General features: G+C 34.4%; 1 protein-coding gene across 3 annotated transcripts in view; it reads right to left on the reverse strand.

Moving 5' to 3' along the window:
- The window catches only part of LOC121382313 (transmembrane channel-like protein 7), an 83197-nt gene extending 65031 nt beyond the window's left edge, over positions 1-18166 (reverse strand). For 2 of the 3 annotated variants that reach the window (XM_041511894.1, XM_041511891.1), the window contains exons 1-5: positions 17935-18166; positions 16207-16282; positions 15300-15348; positions 6812-6945; positions 1311-1380 (exon numbers count right to left, since the gene is read on the reverse strand). In XM_041511894.1, coding sequence (XP_041367828.1) covers positions 1311-1380; positions 6812-6945; positions 15300-15348; positions 16207-16271 — 318 coding nt within the window. In that variant the 5' untranslated portion in view covers positions 16272-16282; positions 17935-18166. Of the gene's footprint in view, positions 1-1310; positions 1381-6811; positions 6946-15299; positions 15349-16206; positions 16733-17934 lie in introns of those variants that run through there. The other variant, XM_041511892.1, reaches the window with a different exon arrangement.
- Positions 18167-20073: the final 1907 nt, after the last annotated feature.

Genomic DNA, 20073 nt, shown 5'->3' on the forward strand with positions numbered 1-20073 from the left:
TTTTTTTGTGTTGAGTGGCGTAATAAAAACAAAAACACACTACAAACTTTACCAATTTACTTGGGTTGGAAAGGAGGGCAATCAGTCTTGGTGACAGATTAATTAAATCCTAACAGAAATTATGCCATCATTAAGGACAATTATTTTAATTCTATATCATATTAAATATATTCTGACACTTTGATGTAATATAATTAAAAGATAAAGATTGAACTGACATGTCACTGCGGACTTACTATGCTGTATATGTTAAATTTTCAACCCGATACAACCCCATTGTTCATGACCGTACACGTGTCATTCGCATGTTAACTGTTATGTCACTTTCAGTCAATGAATACCGCCATATAAAGGAATCTTACAGCATATTACTATTAGCAAACAAAACAAATAACAAACTTATCATTAAAATTTACTTACAATCCAGTTACAATAACAATAAAATTGCAGTTAACAGTGAGCTCCGTGGTCTAGTGGATACGCTGATGGACAATCAAGCTGATTCAAATACCGTCAAATTTGGTTCACACTTTCATTCATCTTTCTTATCTATCACCCTCTGCCTACCATTCTCATTATCTTAATATAAAAAACTTTCCAATTTTCTTACTCAATTTCAATCTGTTTCGACCCTTTCTGTCAGTTTCCTCCAACTATGTTTTCTGAGCTGTCCACACCATCGCCTATCTGTTTGAACTTCCTCCACAGGTGCAGTCTCTGTGTACTTCCCTATATCCACCTGGCATCCTCATCCTCTGTCGCTAATAAAACTGGTCTGACCCATGGCAGTAGGGGAGTATAGTAGGTAGTTACAAGTGCCTCTTGAAGTATGCCAGAAATAACTACTGAATACTCTCTGTAGTGGTCAGACTAAGGCCAAAGCTAAAAGCTGATGGGGAATGACAGGCACATATAACCTCACTATTTCAATGGACACCCCCCCCCCCCCCCCCCCCCCCCCCCCCCCCCCCCCCCCCCCCCCCATAGGAATCCATCCTAGACCAACGCAGGATTTCAATAATTTTTTATAAAAGTGAAATTGCCAGAAGAAAAGACCTTCCTTTTGAGGGTGATGTACCTTTAACATTTAATTTTCATGTTTAATTAAGATTCAAGTACAATATCCAAGGTATATATATCTCACGAATCTCAGCTTTCTATCACGACAGAATAACAGTAAAAGCGAGAAATAAGTTGGTATCATAGCCATACATCTGTCAATGAGATCTGCACTCACTCACTAAGTACTTGCAGTTAGTACTATTAACTATTACACCATCAAGGTTAGTAATTAAAAATAATCTTCTCACCTTTAAATGAATCCAAACAAGTCTAAAATCTTTCTGTTTACCTTTGGCTTTCACATGCCATCTTTGGAAGCTGAAAAGAAAACCTAGTATTTCAAACAGGTAATCTGCAGTAATAAAAACACACATATATATAAACATTAGTTCATTGCTACTTTAATCATTTGTTTTAGTCACTGGTAGATTTAATAGTTTCTAAAAAACAGATCAATAATCTATGTAGTCCCCAGGGTTAAATGTTTTTGTATTTTTTAATATATTTTTTAAAAATATAACAATAATCATTTTGTACTGTAAGATGGAATTGCCTATTATTACCCATATGGGCTCAAATATACGGGGTTTTATAAACAACCAACAATACTTTTGTAAATAATGTATTACTAACAAATAATACATTTATATACTCAATGAATAAACTAAATTTATAAACTACACTATACACATCTACTAAAATTAAAACATGACATCATTCTTAAAGGGACAGACCCTAGTTTTTAAACACGAAGGCATATTTTTTACTCTTAGAGCCATTTATGATCACTAAAATCAAACATTACTTTTATTTTATAGTTTAGATTATCAATTTCCATACAACTTAAGTGTTTCTGGTCATCCTGGGGTTTCTAATACCACAAAATGCATTTTTCATATTTTTAAAAACGGACGCGTGGCTGAGAAGTAATGATTATGGAGTCGCGTTTTAGTCTATTTTTAAGGGAGTTTCAAAGTCACAGATTCTTATTTCACTCTGTTATATCCAAATTTGTTACAGGTTTGTAAATTAACAAAACTTAGTGTCCATTTTTACGGGTTCAAACTAGGGTCTAGGTGAAAAATATGCCTTAGTGTTTAAAAACTGGGATCTGTCCTTTTAAAGAAGCATTTTGAGAGTACTGCTAATGCAATACATGTTCCCTACCATCTCCTAAACTCTGAAATGTGGGTAAATCACCATGAAACTTCAACTTGATCTGTAAAGCTATATACAAATGATAAAGCTATATACAAAATTTCATTTTGGTATCTCCAGGCATTGCAAAAATCCAGAAAATAAATTTTCACATCTCCTAAGTTCAAGGGTCATAACTCCATCAAAAAAGGGTAAATTGCTATGAAAGTCAAACTTGATCTGTAACAGTATGTGGTAAACCAATAAACAAAATTTCAGCTCAATATATCTAAAGGTCTTCTGAAAAAAGGTCTGGAAAACAAATTTTCACATCGCCTAAGTTCAAGGGCCATATCTCTGTTAAAAAGGGGGAGAGAGGGAGATGTCGGGGGGACACTTGTGAGCCTTTTTTGAGCCAAAATCTGATATAGAGTTTGTACCCAATCCGTCAGTGCCCCCCCCCCCCCCCCCCCCCCTCCCAAAGTCATTCCTATGGGACTGGTGTACAATAGTAGCATAATATTAAAATTTTATTATTATTATTATTGCACCTGACATGTCTTGGACGTTGAATTTTCTTGCGATCTTTGTCCAGTAAGTGTTAGTTCAGATCTGATACTTATATTCACTAAGGATTTGTAATAAATACCGGGTTTTCGATTATCAAGTCAGTTAAAATTTCAATTTGCTCATGTGTTAACTTTCCTCGCCCATTGCACGGAGAATGCTAAAAATCCCTACTCCGAAAACTTGAAAATTAAATAATGCTGTAAAACACACAAGTGTGGGAGATGGGTAATCATGGGTAATACCCCCAAAATGATGTCATTTTATGAAAGACGTCAATGCAAATCAACGCATTAAATTTTTACCGCTTAGTGGCAGAAATAGCCGTGCGGGTAAAACCGCACCAATGGAAAGGCAGCCTTACGCTTCCCTAAATGCTGTATGAGGGAGAATGCACCTGTATGTTAAGATCCCCTCGACGCTGTCTTAGGGAGTGAGTAAGTTAAAGGATCCCTTTGACGCTGTCTTAGGGAGTGTATAGGTTATGCTTCCCTCGACGCTGTCTGAGGGAAAACGTACCTGTAACTAAAAGATATCCTTGACACTGTCCGAGGGTGTGTCTAAAGTAAGATCCCATCAGCATTGTCACCGGGAGTAGGGCCCTGTCCATGCAGAGCTTGTATAACGATTATACAATCTATAAGTGTGTACATTATAATCTCCACTTTGATGTCATTTCATTGTGAATTGCACTTTAAGTATCAAAGTGAATAAATAAAAGTTTGAAAATGCCATATGGATGCACTTTTAAGTATCAATGCAGGGCTTCTAGAATTTTATAAAACCCCACTAGCCATGGGATCATTGATTTTAAAAATTTGCTAGCCATGATTAAAAATACACTAGCCCTACTTTAAGTAAATACAATTTTGCTAATAGGAATGTCACCTAAAGAAGGAGATAGAACTGGAAAAAAAACCCCACTTAGATTTGAGGGGAGGGGCCAGGATATTCATATTTACATAATAGAATTAAATGTAGCATTTGACAAAAAAAATATTTCACTAGCCATTGGGCATGTTAATAGTAGTTATTTACTAGCCCAACATTGAATATTACTAGCCATAGGAGTGGGGCTACCATAATCTAGAAGCTGTGATCATTGAATAATCAAAAGCCCCACTTTATTAGCAAATAGTGTAATACAGCTTCACTCCCACCTAGAGATTAGTAATAAAGTGACAAACAAACTTAAAGACCAATGTTAGTTTTATTGCCACATTTGCACTATTTCATCAGTGGGGTCGAACTAACTTGTGGTTAACTGAATCAAGGACAAAACGTCTGGTACCCACATTAAGACTGGCCATCATTACACATTACGCTTACATTACTATTAGAGTAGCACTTATTTGGTGCCAGTGTAAAGAAAAATATTGCGGCAAAATCTAACAATGGTTTGTTTAAAGTTACATTGTTTATAGTTTAACTTACTTGAATAAAACAAGAGCGGTAGGTATATTAATGTCATGAATGTGTCACAGATTACTGAGTCAAATATTATTTAGTGAAATACGATCAGTGTCTGTTGTTTTTGTACGATCGTAAGTGTTCTGTTATATATTCAGGTTTTTACCCACCGTGGCGAAGTTGCATGCATCGACAAAGAACCTTTGAAATGAATACATAAACTACATAACAAGTAAGACAAATTTCATACATGACTTCAGTTTACTTGATTGTCAAAAATATTTTCATTGGTCGGCTGTTGACAAATATAGCCAAAAGACAAACATCTTAGTAATAGCACAAAAATGTAGATAATACCGAGTTCAAGTTGAAATGATAAACTCAGGACTTAAAAATATAGAAAATTTAAAATATATTCAAAAATGGTTGCTTCCCAAAAAAATAATGAGAGCGAATTTGGAAAAAATTCTGGATATTTTGCTTTAGTTTCGGAATTCTGGATATGGGTTAAAAATTCTGGATTTTTCGGAAAATTCCAGAAAGTTGGTTGTCCTAATATGTAGCCATTCATCAGCCCAGCTAAAGGTTGGTGGTAAACTTCTAAGTTAAAACACTTGATTTCCAAGTTGAAACACTGCTGGTAATATATTGAAACACTGCTGGTAGTTGCCTATGTCCTGTAGGCCAGTGTCTGCAACTGAACAAAGAGAAGGGTGCTTGGTACACATGTATGTTACAGGCCTATTAAACTCAGTCATAAATGGCTTATACATATGATATTTGAATAAAAGAAAATGATTTTAGTAACTTTTGGCAGTTTGGCTTTGTGCACTGTGGTATTTCATTACTAAATAAGGATTGTCTGTAATTTCTTTTACATTCATAGGGTATGAACAAAAACAAATCATCCATTCACACGTAAGTTTGATGAAAAAAACCTTAAGTTTGCAGATGATTTTTTTGTTCATACCTCAATAAAAGTAAAAGAAATAACATACAATCCTTATAATTAAATTTAAAATATACTTACTAATAATAACACTAAATGTTCATTATTTATTGTGAAAATGATATTTGGTTCATAAACATTAACTCTCAATAAGACTGTCACAAAATTCCAATATAAAGTGATGTCATCAGATACCATGTTCCCTTATGACATTATTTTTACGTTCATTGAGGAATGAACAAACTCACGAAGCTACCAGTGGCCTGTCTTTAAATTGTAATAGAATATAATGGAAAATGAACTATTCAAATTTCATAGTATCACAAGGAAATATGTCCCTAGGAGATGGTAAATATTGTTTTCTGTTTTATTGTAGCACTGTACAGCATGGTACATCTTTCTGTCAGCTGAGCTATCTCCATATCATCTGAGTCAGGGATTCATGGAACCTGCAGTGCCTGCTGGGTAATCATCCACCATGTGGGGTCATACATTTGTGAAAATGGTGAAGCTAAGTGTATGTGGCCTAACACTTCTACTTGGGAGTCACACCCATAACACTTGTGAAATGGGAGAAACTCAGTGTTTGTGGCCTTACACCTCTACTTTGAGCCTAGTGGTACACTCACATTGGGTTGGAGCTGGCACTAGAAAGACAAATTGCCCATTGCCAAAAGTGGGACAAGAACTCGGTACCTACCAGCTCAAGATTAAAATATTTGTCTGAGCAGCATGTTATTAACTTTAACACCACTGTGAAGACAAGATTTTAAAGACTGATACAACATTCAGACACATTACAATTTTTAACAATGCTTCAGTTTCATCATGTTATTGTTTATCATTTATAAAACAGGAAAGGCAATACAATGTTGTAGTCACATTTATGGAGGAAATATGGAAATATTCCACACTAATAATGGGGTTGTCTTAGAACTGGGGTTGTCATTAAAGTGAAGTTTCAGTGTACTTATTATTCATTAATATAATATAATAACTGTTTGCATAGTACTTATATTTGTGTTACATAGAGATTATTATTAGCCATTATCAATGCCATATGTTATAAAAATTGTATTATGCATAATATATTATTTTTATTTCTAATATATACGATATTGATGATACTGAAACACACAAACCATGTGCAATGCTATATAATCATGTTGAGTGCATTGTGAAATAAAACATTCTTTCCTCCCGAAACACGCAAGGGTAATAATCTCTTTAACATATACTCTCAAGCTTAATACATGTTTTTGTAAACTTTATACAGAACTATAATTGCATTCATTACTCGATATTAAAATGATGTGTGAATATGTCGCAGTATCTTTTTTAATGAGAATGACTTTATATGTGAATATCACCATAATGGATATCCTTACATAAAAATAAACTATAGTGCATAATGCATGTGTTGTTGTTTTTGTTTTTAGAATGCGGGACAATTTTCTTGGTAAAGTTGCTTTTGAAATGTATTTGTTTGATGATTGAATGCATATAATTAATTCTGGAGTGTCACTGTAGTACCTTTGCTTACATATCAATTAACGTAGTGCTATGCCCTGATTAATTTGCATCTAATTTGTAAAGATATCAAATTCTGAAAGTATGTGATCTGAAAAATATCACATACTTTTGTTGTATTAGATATGCTACCTACTATACGATAAAAGTATTTACCATTTTTTTGTCGAGGCCAAAGTTTTATCACCAATTTCAAAAAAGTTATCTTCTTCCTTATTTGGTGCCTTTTTCTGGTCTTCCTCGATATTACCGATCATCCGTGCTGTGAATACTTGAGCTACCGAGAGTTTCTGAAGCATAGAAAAGAAACAAAGAAAAATAGTTTTAGAAGTGGAGTGTTAGTTTAGTAGATTAGGTAAACAAAATTCAAAATGTGAAGAAAAAAAAGCAGCATGAAATTTATAATACTGTTACAATTTGTAATACTCTTTCATATTATAAAGTATGACACACGTGATCCAACCATAGTTGAGACAGCCATCTTGCTTTTCAAAATGGCCACCATCAAAAAACTATTTGTCCCAGGACACATAAATACTTGATTTAAGTTGCTATTTCAATGTTTTCACACCCAAGGAATTCAACAGAACTGACTAAAATATCCTACTATCACTTCTTGTTTGTCAAATTTAACATGACTTTCAACAACAATATATATATATACACGGTATATGAAAAATCACATATTACATATTAGCTTCTTAGCCATTCAAAGGCAATGAGAACCCCTGTCCCGAGTCAGACTCCCGATCCTATCGGAGGCCGGACTCGGGATAGGCGTGTTCGAAACCTTAGTGGTATATGGACACGTTAAACAAGTTACTAAGCTAAGCTAAGCAATGAGAACCATTTAAAAAAAAAAAAAAATTGCCAATTTGTCCTGGCAAAAAAATATAAAAAAACCTAAGTGGGTTGTTAAGCATTCTCTATGTTGATTTGTGTGACAGACTTAGGACTGCTAGTCATATAAATAGTAAATGTGTAAGCAAACCCTTGTGTTGGGGCATATTTAAAAAAAAAAAAAAAAAAATTGTAAAAACACAGAGATAACAAAATTATTAAACCATAAGCACTTTCACAAATCGTCAGACAGTTTTTTTTTTTTTTTAAGTAATTTTTTTATATAAAACATTTAATGATCAATGAAAATATTTATGGTTTAATAGATGCGTATCAGGATGTATATGCTGTTATATACTAGTTAGTATATTAGGTTATGATACTAATATCAGACACATGTTCTAACTTAATTTGGGGCGGGACGTAACCCAGTGGTACAGTGCTCGCTTGATGCGCAGTCGGTGTGAGATTGATCCCCGTCAGGGCTATTCCTCATTCCAGCCAGTGCACCACGACTGGTATATCAAAGGAGGTGGTCGGTACAACCCTGTCTGTGGGATGGTGCATATAAAAGATCCCTTGCTGCTAATCAAAAAAAGTAGCCCATGAAGTGGCGACAGCCAGTTTCCTCTCAATATCTGTGTGGTTCATAACCATGTCCGACGCTATATAACCGTAAATAAAATGTGTTGAGTGCGTCGTTAAATAATTTTTTTTTTTTTTTTTTCTAACTTGATTTGAACTCTGTATAAAAGTAAGGGTATAATAGTGCAAAATGTCATACTAACATGCCACTTTGCAAGCAGTTAGGCCATCATGTGTAGAGTAAAACTTGATATAGGACCAACCTGGCAGTGACCCCTATTAACCAGGTAACGTCACATTTCAAAATGGCTATTTATTAACTATACTAAAAGGCAAAAGTTATTGTGACATGGATTGATTGGAGTAATAAATTTGTGAATGGATTTATGGATGTAAACCAGAGAAAATGTGTATGAAACAGCTTGAAGAAATGCAACCAAGCCGTTGTTGCAGCGATTGCATGCTTTGTGCAAGAAACATGGAATATTCGGGAGAAATTCTGTCCAGTGTTCACCATAAAAGGCCAGACATTCAGTCGCAAATCATTGCCACTCTGTGCAGCCTTCAGAAGTCCAGAAGTCAGAAAACCACCATTAGTGAACTGTTTGATGCAATTGCGTCATGCCATGCCTCAATGAAAATAACAGATGGCGAGTCATAGGGATGCTTGAATCTGGGACCTCAAAGCGTGATGTCGCACATCAATTCAATGTCCACAGAAACACTATATTGCACTTATAGCAACGATATGAACAAAACAACCAGGTCAGGGACCATCCTCGTAGCGGCCGACCACCTGTGACAACCACTCGCCAAGACACATGGATCCTAACCACGCATCTGCAAAACAGGCATTTCCAGGAACTTTCTCCAGCGCTTAGTGGCCTCAATGAGACAACGGTGTCAGGCCTGTATCAATGCTCAAGATGAACACACTCGCTATGGACTGTGAACCTCACTCTGGACCGCCTCTAGTGATGTGGCTCATTTGCATATGCCAGGTGCGCCCTTTTCATGGACTATTGCTTGTTTCCATACCTTCGGACATTTCTCTTTCCATATTATAACGTTTCATACATGGCAGTAAAAACTTATCATCAATTATCTTTGTCTTTTGTGTGTCACAATAACTTTTGCCTTTTAGTATATTTATCAGTTTGAATCACATTTAAAAGTGTAAGGTATAAAATATTAGCTTCAATGACACATTTCATATAATATTATTACTATTTATGTGTTGCTGTTATATATTAATAATTTTGTGGGGTTTTTTAATTATGAATATGCTAAAGCCTAAATACCAATCAATTGTTCACTTTTTAGAAAAGCATGAAACTTGACACAAATCTTCTTTTGCTTAGTTGTGTTAATTTAAAAACAGATATTATCTCCGCCTGTGGCCCCCGTTTTAAATTTCAAAATGGTTACCACCAGTTACAATTTGTACTGAAAGTCTTGGATTCTTAGGCACATAGAACCATGATTCCAAAACCTTTTCTCGTATTTGAATGAGCTGTGAATCCACCAGTGCATATAAAAAGTAGGTAATATGTTCGACGTATTGGATTTCAAGATGGCCACCATATGTAAACATTTTCAATGAAAATCTAGAAACTAAAGCAAATAGGACCTTGGTTCCAAAACCTATATACATATTTCACAAACTATAAATCTGATAATGCATGTAAATATTTGTATACATATTTACCAACATAAAATTACAAAAAAGCAAAATTGAAGACACATCATGTTCAAATTATATTCAACTAAGTCACCTTTTTTTTAGGTGTTGAAAGTGTGCTTAAATATATATAACAAGATGCCAACATATTTCAAATTGAGGTTTATACATATACTGTAAAATCATGTTTGTTTGTGGTGGTCAAATATTCATGTAATCTGAGGACTAGTACAGTCAACAAATTTAAGAACACAATGAAAATATAATACACCTATTCATATAATACAAACTGCCTTTTAGATACACAAATTTAAGTACCCAACCAAATATGTGTGTGTGTGTGTGCGTGTTTAGGAATGAATGAATGAATGTTTAACGACTCCCCAGCACAAAAATACACATCAGCTATTGGGTGTCACAAATGGTAAATTAACATTTTCACAATATTTTCTATCTAATGGGGCCCATATTTTATTTTCAAGTATAAAAAATAAATATACATTATAGTTACCATGTTTATTAAATTCCTTGGGTCTGAAAACATGGAATTAGCAACTTAAATCAAGTATTTATGTGTCCTGGAAGCCAAAATATTATATTGGTAAAATTGTGAACAGATTGCTTGTGTCTTGCTTTTGTATGAAAGAGAGTTAAAAATTGTAGCAGTATGCAGATTTTCACTTGTTTCACATTTTGAATAATTCAAGTATATTTTGACATAAGCTATTAGACTATGTTAATATACATGTATGCAGAAGTGAAATATTTATTTTGAAACTTACTGAATTGCTCCAGGGTAAGTAAGATTTGCATTCTGACTTGTCCACAATATATTTTCACTTGCCCATGCATCCCAAGTTGTTTTAACACATCATATACTGTTTTTATACCAATTAAATACTTTATACTAATAATATGACTTGCTGATTTTGACTGATTAAACTAGTTCAGCTCAAATCATATTTTGTTTTTTCTCTTTCTTAACAGATATCAAACTACCGTACAAAAGTTAAATTTGGTAAATCATATATCATATACATTTCAAGTCTTTACAAAATATCAGATTTATTTTGTTTTTGTGTCTAAAATGTTGGGTTTTTAAGGTTTTTTTTAAAAACAATTCCACTAGAGAACATTGATATAATCATCGGCTAATAATGTAAAACATTTGATAATTTTGACATATAATATAGTCTTAGAGATGAGTCCTGCTTCATTTTTTCATTAGTAGCAAAATTAAGGGATCCTTTATATGCACCATCCCACAGACAGGATAGCACATACATGTACCAGACTTTGATATACCAGTCGTGGTGTACTGGCTTTGACAGGATAGCACATACATGTACCAGACTTTGATATACCAGTCGTGGTGTACTGGCTTTGACAGGATAGCACATACATGTACCAGACTTTGATATACCAGTCGTGGTGTACTGGCTTTGACAGGATAGCACATACATGTACCAGACTTTGATATACCAGTCGTGGTGTACTGGCTTTGACAGGATAGCACATACATGTACCAGACTTTGATATACCAGTCGTGGTGTACTGGCTTTGACAGGATAGCACATACATGTACCAGACTTTGATATACCAGTCGTGGTGTACTGGCTTTGACAGGATAGCACATACATGTACCAGACTTTGATATACCAGTCGTGGTGTACTGGCTTCGACAGGATAGCACATACATGTACCAGACTTTGATATACCAGTCGTGGTGTACTGGCTTTGACAGGATAGCACATACATGTACCAGACTTTGATATACCAGTCATGGTGTACTGGCTTTGACAGGAAATAGCCCAATGGGCCCCACCAACAGGGATCGATCCCATACTGACCATGTATCAAGTGAGCACTTTACCAGTGGGCTATGTCCCACCCCTTTTTGTTTTTAAGCCACTGCAAAGAGGAATTTAGTATCACTGTATATAATTACAAATTTACAGGTAGGAGTGTAGGAGTATTAAATTGTAATTCCATTATTATTTATCAAATTCATACACTGTAAGTAACATTATTCTGAAATGATGAATGCCTTTAGCATGTTTTGCTTTTAATGAACTACAATGTAGGTAGCAAGTTGGAAAAGTGATTTTTTCATCCTGGCTAATGAATTTTGAAATTCACTGGTCAGATGGCAATTGACTTTGATGAAAATCCTAGAATCCCTATCTCCAAAATGCCTAACAAAAGTTAAAAGCGTGCAGGAGATGGCCCAAAAAGTGCTCTAATAATGATCTAAGTAACAACTATCGTACTACCGTGCTAATTTTGGGTTTTTATGAAAGTATGGGTCCTGAGTATCTCCTGGGTAAAAATTACCCAGAATGTCTGTTGGGCAACATGGTCAAATGATGTCATCAACATAGCTGCCTCGATTTTTATATTTTTATATTTTGGTTCTGATAGTCTTCATTCTCTTTAATTGTTTGACATTTTAAGCCATTTTAAGCCATTACAAAGGATGATGTTATAATACATTTTTAAAACAACATTTATCCATTTTTGGGCACTAATACATTTTTAAACAGTAAAGAGCAGTTCCAATATTGATGTCTCTAGGCCAATAATGCGGTTTCCTAGCGATGGTGAATTAAGATTTACTAAATTTAAGCCGTAGCAGCTCATCTGATTGTAGCTAATACAATGTCTTGGTTACTAATACAAATTCATTTTAAAAAAATTGCTTTATATTTTGGTTCCTGATATTTAGTGTGATTGTATCCTCACAAGAAATATGCTAGTGTCAAAAGAGTATTTTTGAATATACATGAAGAAGAAACCTGACGCTCGTATACAAAATGAACCTGCGCTTAACTTTCTTGTGGTGACATATAGCCGACTCTGATTTGTTTGTGTAGCGTTGGTAAGTTTAATGTCACGACTAATCAAACTAAGGCTCTGTGGCATCAGATTTAGGAAAATTTTTTATTTCCTCTAGCCTCAGCCAACATATCAATATCAATAAGGGGTAGGCTGGAGGTCACTCGAGCTACAAGAAAGGAAGGAAATGTTTTATTTAACAACAAACTGAACACATTTTATTTATGGTTATTAGCGTCAGATATATCATATGATATGGTTAAGGACCACACAGATATTGAGAAAGGAAACCCGCTGTCACCACTTCATGTGCTACTCTTTTCGATTAGCAGCAAGGGATCTTTATATGCACCATCTGACAGACAGGATAGCACATACCATGGCCTTTCAGTTGTGGTGGACTGGCTGGAATGAGAAAATTAGCTGGTAGTATAGTAGCTGCCACTTGACCCCCAAAATGAGCCTCAATCCTATTATGAGACTATTAAATTTGGCAAATATATTTGTACCTATGATAATTCAGGAATTACTTTGTTTAACAACCTTTTATTTTGATATTTTGTTTGGGCAAGACAAACTAAAGTCAGTTACATATTTTTTAAAGAGGCCTATGCTAGTTAACAAATATATAGCTTACTAAATTTATCAACTTGTTAGATGATTCAATATAACATGTAAATATAGGCCTTTCAACAATTAGATAATGTAAAATATGGCATGTTTAAATAAAGCCCCTGTCCCCCCACCCCAATGTAAAATTATGTAACACTCTTTAATATCCCTTACCTCTGATTTCCCTTTCATAATGATGTAACATGGCTAATAGATTTTGTTTGTAACTGGTTTGATAAAAAATGCTACATAAAAAATGATCTGTTAAAGGGACATACCCTAGTTTTTAAACACTGAGGCATAGTTTTGACTATTAGAGCTGTTTTTAATAACTAAAATAAGACATTATTTAGATTTTATTGTTTAGAATATCCATTTCCGTACATTTGAAGTGTTTTTGGTCAACCTGGTGTTTTTAATATCATAAAATGCACTTCTCATATTTTTAAAAACGCACGTGTGTCTGAGAAGTAAGTTATGGAGTCAAGTTTTAGTCTATTTTTAAGAGGGTATTTCACCATTTCAAAGTCACAGACTCATGTTTCATTCAATTGTAACTTTATCCAAATGTGTTATAGGTTTGTAAATTACCTAAACTTAGTGTTAATTTTCATGGGCTTAAACTAGGGTCTGTCCCTTTAAAGACCAAAATAGCAGTAACTGGCTGCATTTTACTTTATAAATAAAAACAGGAGTACCAGTGTATATGTAATGTCCATCAGCAGTTTGATAAAGCACCAAATTAATGACTGTCGACAACTAGGATTTCTTTTAACATTCAGTAATGCATGAAAAGTAAGTGGTGGTGACCTAGGTAGTTATGGTACACGACACACCACAGTGCCATCCCAAGTTGAATACAAGTTTTGATGATCCTATAGTAATTGATAAGAATCTGAATTCTATTCATGTACTCAAATATAACACTAGGTTTTCAGGAACACCCATTACGGGCTTAGCCTTTGACATTGATAAGAAAGATATGCCCCAGAAACGGAAAATTTACGGATGATCATATGGACAGGTAGATATACGGACAGACGACATACTGTCAAAGATGGACTTCATAACTCTCAATCCCCATTCCTCCCGAGAGCAATACATAATTGTCAATCCACCCATATATCACATGCTGTCAAAGATGGATTTATAATAAAGACTATTTAAAAAAAGAAAGAAAAAAGTTTCACATCTCTCAATCCCCATTCCTCCCGAGGGCAATACATAATTGTCAATCCACCCATATATCACAGATGAAAATGACTTTGGACAAAACAATTCTTAAAAATGTGGAGTGTTCTGAGAAATCGTAAACCTAGATCTTTTCATCAAAGAAAATATACAGAAAAAGAGCCTGGGTTATGTTACAATGAAAACTCTATGAGGGAGACAAAACTGAAATTTTTAACTCCAATTTTACTTTTATTATTATTATTTTTTAATTTAGAATTCTCTCTCTACTTGTAGACACTGCTTCAGAGAATTCCTGTGAAAAATGCAAGGGACAGACTTTGACATTTTCAATGTTTTCAATTTAATTTTTTTTTTTAGAAATCTTCTTTAGTTTGAAGAAACTGTCCCAAAGAATACTGTACTTAGTTTCAGAACTATCCATTCCAAACTTTATGAGGCAGTAGATATTAAAATAATCAATGTTAAGATACATTTATCTATTAATGTGTTTATTACTGCCCCAGAGAATCCCTGTACCAAGTTTCAGAATTATCCATTCAAAACTCTAGGTTGAGACTTTGAAATGTGCAATGTTGAAGCTCAGTTTTAAGTTGTTTTTAATTTAATCAAAATGTAAAAGGTATGAAAATATCTATTAGTTTGTACAAATACCAGCACCCCAGAGAATCCCTGTACCAAGTTTTAAGATTAAAAAAAGCAAAATAAAAACCCTCGAGGTTGATGGACAAATTGGTATCAGAAATGATCTGTTAACAGATGTTATAACATTTGAAGTTAAAACTACTAACAATAATTTTGATCATGCTTAAACTAAAACTGTGTTCTATATCTAAGATTTTATATATATATATATATATATATATATATATATGAATGTAGTTTCATTCTTTGACATACTCTTTTTCCTTGTCTCATGTTTCTAAATAGCTGCTCGTCAACTAATTCACTGAAAAAGAGAGAAAAATGCCACATAATTTACATCTTAATCATGAATCTAGTTTAAAATGTACAGGTAAATTTATGATTGTACATAAAATTATGTATCTCAAATTTCAAAGGACTGGTCATTACTTAATTTAAAGGTATGTTTGCTCAAGGATATATTAAGGAGTCATCCATAAAATACAAATACCCCGAAGGAGGGAGGGGGCATTCAGGCAGTATATATGAAGATAATACAGGGGAAGGGGAAGTTGGTTGACAGAGTACATACACCATGCTCTTAATTGTATCCAATTTACTTTTCAGTGTAAAAGAATTATGTAAACTATAGATGGGGGAGGGGGTAATGATCAAACATACAAAAGATGTAGAGGGGGAGAGGGGTGGATACAAAATCCCAGATTTTGTGTGTACATACTTTATGGATGGCCTCGAATTAGAGATTTGATTATGTTAGAGAATATTACACCAACTAGAACTATATAGGCTATTCTTGCCAACAGTAACAAGGGATCCTAATTCATATAAGCACTTTACCACCATGATAGATTATTGTAAAACAATCATTGGTAAGGTTCTAGTGATGTGATGATCATGCAATTACAACATGAGTAGAGAATTCATATATGACATCAAAGCATACAGTAAAGTACTCTTATAACAAACTGGAAGGGATATGAGTTAGTTCGTATCAGTAGTTCGTTGTACACATTTGCAGAAGTTGGTTATTAATGTATGTAGTGATTTTATGATCAGTTCGTTCTATGTAGCAGTTCATTCTAAGCATGTTCGTTACAAGTGTACTTTACTGTAGTTTTATTGATTAATTTGACAAATACATAAATCAAATAAGTCTACATACCTCAAGGTTGAGGTTTGGGAATCTACCGCTCCTGGCTCAAGCAATTTTACATTAACCCTGCTCATGGTTGGTTTTTCTTCACACACACATACAAAAAAGAAAAAGAATTCTGTGGAACTTTAATGTCCAAGTTAACGCAAAAGTTCAGTTAAAAATATCTTATTAATAATTTGTTTTATTCTTTTCACATGCACTGCGACGAATACCCATAGGGTTTATAGTTTGTGAGAAACTGATGTAAACGCAAAACTCTAATGTTAAACTTTAATGCAAAAGTTGATACCACCGTCGCTGCAACTACCTTCAGAAAATTAATACCTATATCTCACCTATTTTTTACTTCGTAAAGGCGAGACAAAAATAAATAAATAAATTTCATGCCAAACATTTGCATAAAGCAAATATATATCGTCCGCGTCCCTAACTGCGTTATGCTTCCAACTCCGTTCAGTTTGTTTTCACATGCACTGTTCACGCAATTAACATCCGATTTGTTGTTGTCGATCTGCTTGGCATTCATTTGTGAGGTTTTTCTTCAGTTCTAGAACATTTTCATTAACAATAAAGTTCCAGCAAGTATCTAAATACAAAACTTTACAAACCCCAAAAACCATTAATTTTACTTAAAAGTCGTTTTTGTTTATTCCTTAAAATTACCGATATCGGGTCCACATGACTCATAGAAATTGACTTAAAATGGAGGAAGATAACTTAACATTCGGTGTGTGTGACATGACCTCACACGCACCAGATCAACAAAGCCAAATCATTTAATTGTATGATTTTTAAGACCCCTGATGTTAGAATTTGTTTTCAATTATTATATTTGATCTGCAAAAGGTATGCTACATTTTTGTGCCTAGCTACTGTAGTAAATAGTATTCATAATCCATTTTATAACAATTGTAAATAATTTTGAGTGTATAAATTGTGTTAATTAAGAATCAATTCATTAAAAAAATTATATTTTACAAACTATTCACTGGTATGAACGTAATACCTATCAGTATTGACATCAAGTGTTAGCATTGGGTGTTGGTAAAACGCGGACCAGACCAGAACACTTCACAAATAGATTTTTTCCTTTTAAATTTATTTTCATGTAGTGGCCTTAAAAATGGAAAATGACGAATCGCTGATGCGCAGTACGATACTTTTTGGAAACGCATGCGCCTGAACACAGTTACAAATGTTGCACTCTTTCCTGTTTACCGGAGGGTGTTTCACTTTTATTTACTAGAATAGATTTCTTTTAAGTCCACATTGTTGATTTTTTACGTTAATTGATTGGTCTATTTTGTTTCACGTATCGTAGCTGAAAAATGTAGAATAGTATTTCTGTAAATATCGTATTTGTGTTTTTGTTGTTAGGTGAACACAGTTTGGGACGTTGATGGTTCAATACTTTTAATTTTAAAGTACTTAATAAGTACAGGTGAATCATATACATACTCCCACCACCACTCACCCCCTAAGTTCCCACATTGTTTTGGGAAACTCCTTGAAACTGCTTATTACTCAACAAAATTATTTAAGAGCCAGTAGATGTTTTGTGCAGTTTTTCCTGTTAACTTGTTAGCAAGTTTTAATTAGATGATTTTTAAATGTTGTTTGAGTAAATTCTGACAAGTGATGCATTCCAAGATAATAAAGAGTATATATATATATATATATATATATATATATATAACTATAGTATTAGCACTCGGGGTTGCTGTTTGGGTGTACCTGTGGCCTATCAGTGTATCACAGACTTCGAAGTTCAATTTTGTAAAACAAATAATCGGACACCGAATTTTCCAAGTCAATAAATTATAATTTACTTGTCGGCCAAAAACTAAATACTATCGGTGGCATTATTGATTTTGAAATACTAATGCAATGGTGTATATTTAAAATTAATTTAATGATTATGAAAATTCCATCGTCGTTATTGTCATTTGTGTATGAAATTCACAAATGGCGCTTTTCTTTCTTTTTCTTTTGTGTTTTATGGTTACTCCTATTTATCAAAAGCATTAAATAATCAGCATAAATTATCAAGAGGAGGAAATTATTTAATGGTCATTGTTTTTAGTACTTTGTTTTATGTCTCAACACTCATAAACACTAATTTAAGATATACATTTAGTTTGAAGCTATTTATTAGATAGCTTAAGAGGATCGGCAGGCAGATATTGTTTTCTCAGCAGTAGGTAAAATTCAGTAAAACTTCAGTAAAGGGTACACGTGTAGGTCTACAGGTTAAAAGACATTTCCTCCCCTTTAATATCTCCCTGTGATCATTTCCACAGCTAATATCCCCTATCTCTCCCCTATACAAACATTATTGTATTTTTAAAATTCTTTTAGCAATTTGTTAGGGCTAAATCTCATTTCAGTGCTCATTAATGTAGGCCTACAACCTATTAAAATTTATCCATTAATTTAACATTTGAAATTTTGTTTTACATCCATCGTTTTTGGTTATTGTTGTATTTTATTTTATTATATAATTCACCTTCGTAAAATTCATGTATAATAGATCTATTTGCTAAATATTTCTGCTTCAGATAAATGAACCTTCGGAAATTATCTTCGATTTAACAGTCTGTAGTCATGACTGGCATGTTTATACCCACATTTTGAATTGACCCCAATTACTTTTTGGTTCATGCAAGTATGAACCGGGAAAAAACAACAATGTCAGGGCTCTCTACACGGCGAGTAAAACACTCGCATTTGCGAGTAACTTTTGTTCACAGGTGACTGTATATAGCCGACTGGCGAGATAAAAATATTGGGCCTAGTAAGCAAAAACAAGTTGAACATGCCTGAGAAATCATCACTTACCGGTATTTAATATCTTAATAATTAGTATAAAAGGATTTCGAAACAAATGTAAAGTATAAAGTGATTACTGGGGACAAAAGTTTGAGGGTGGATTTGATACCACGTTACACCGGCGGCCATACTGGAAATCAAAAATCGCCATGAATGATAACTCTCTTAATATGCAAGTCACAATCACGAATAAGGTGTCTATTCCCATTACACAGAGGGTGCCTATTCTTCTGGTAGTGTTATTTTTGCAATTTATGATCGTCTTCACATTCAAATCCAAGATGGCCGTTGTCCACCATATTGATAATTAAAAAAACAATGGAACTCTTAATATATTTTGGCTAAAGCCAAGAGGTCTATCTGCACAAAAATTGAGGATATACCATATTTAGGTGAATTCATTTATGCATTTTTAGATAATCTTGTTCTTGAAATCCAAGATGGCCGTTGTTTACCGTATTTAAAATAAGAACATGCTGGAGTCCTTAAACTAATCAATCTGATTAATATTAGCTCTACTGGTCTACCACCCCTGGCGCGAATACACTCGACACATCGTTGCCTCATGCTGTTGATCAGACGTCTGAAGAACTCTTGGGGAATGGCCTGCCACTCTGCCATAAGAAGTTGACCCAGATCATGAAGGTTGGCCGGAGGGGCATGGTTATCCCGAACTCTCCTGCCTAATTCGTCCCAGGCGTTCTCTATTGGGGCCAAGTCAGGCGAATATGCTGGCCAATCCATCCTGGCGATACCTTGTTGTCTGAGAAAGTCCGTTACCACCCTGGCGCGGTGGGGTCTGGCATTGTCATCCTGCAGAACTGCCCCGCCGCCAATCTGTTGAAGGCCTGGGAGAACCAACGGCCGGATAATCTCATTCAGATAGCGGATTCCATTCAGATTGCCATCCACCACATAGAGGGGGGTCCTGTGGTGGATAGAGATGCCGCCCCACACCATGACGCTGCCACCACCGAACCGGTGACGTTGTCTAACGTTAACGTCAGCGAAGCGCTCCCCAGGACGTCTGTAGACACGAACCCA

The sequence above is a fragment of the Gigantopelta aegis genome, chromosome 9 (genome assembly GCF_016097555.1).
Source record: "Gigantopelta aegis isolate Gae_Host chromosome 9, Gae_host_genome, whole genome shotgun sequence".
NCBI classification, from domain to species: Eukaryota; Metazoa; Mollusca; class Gastropoda; order Neomphalida; family Peltospiridae; genus Gigantopelta; species Gigantopelta aegis.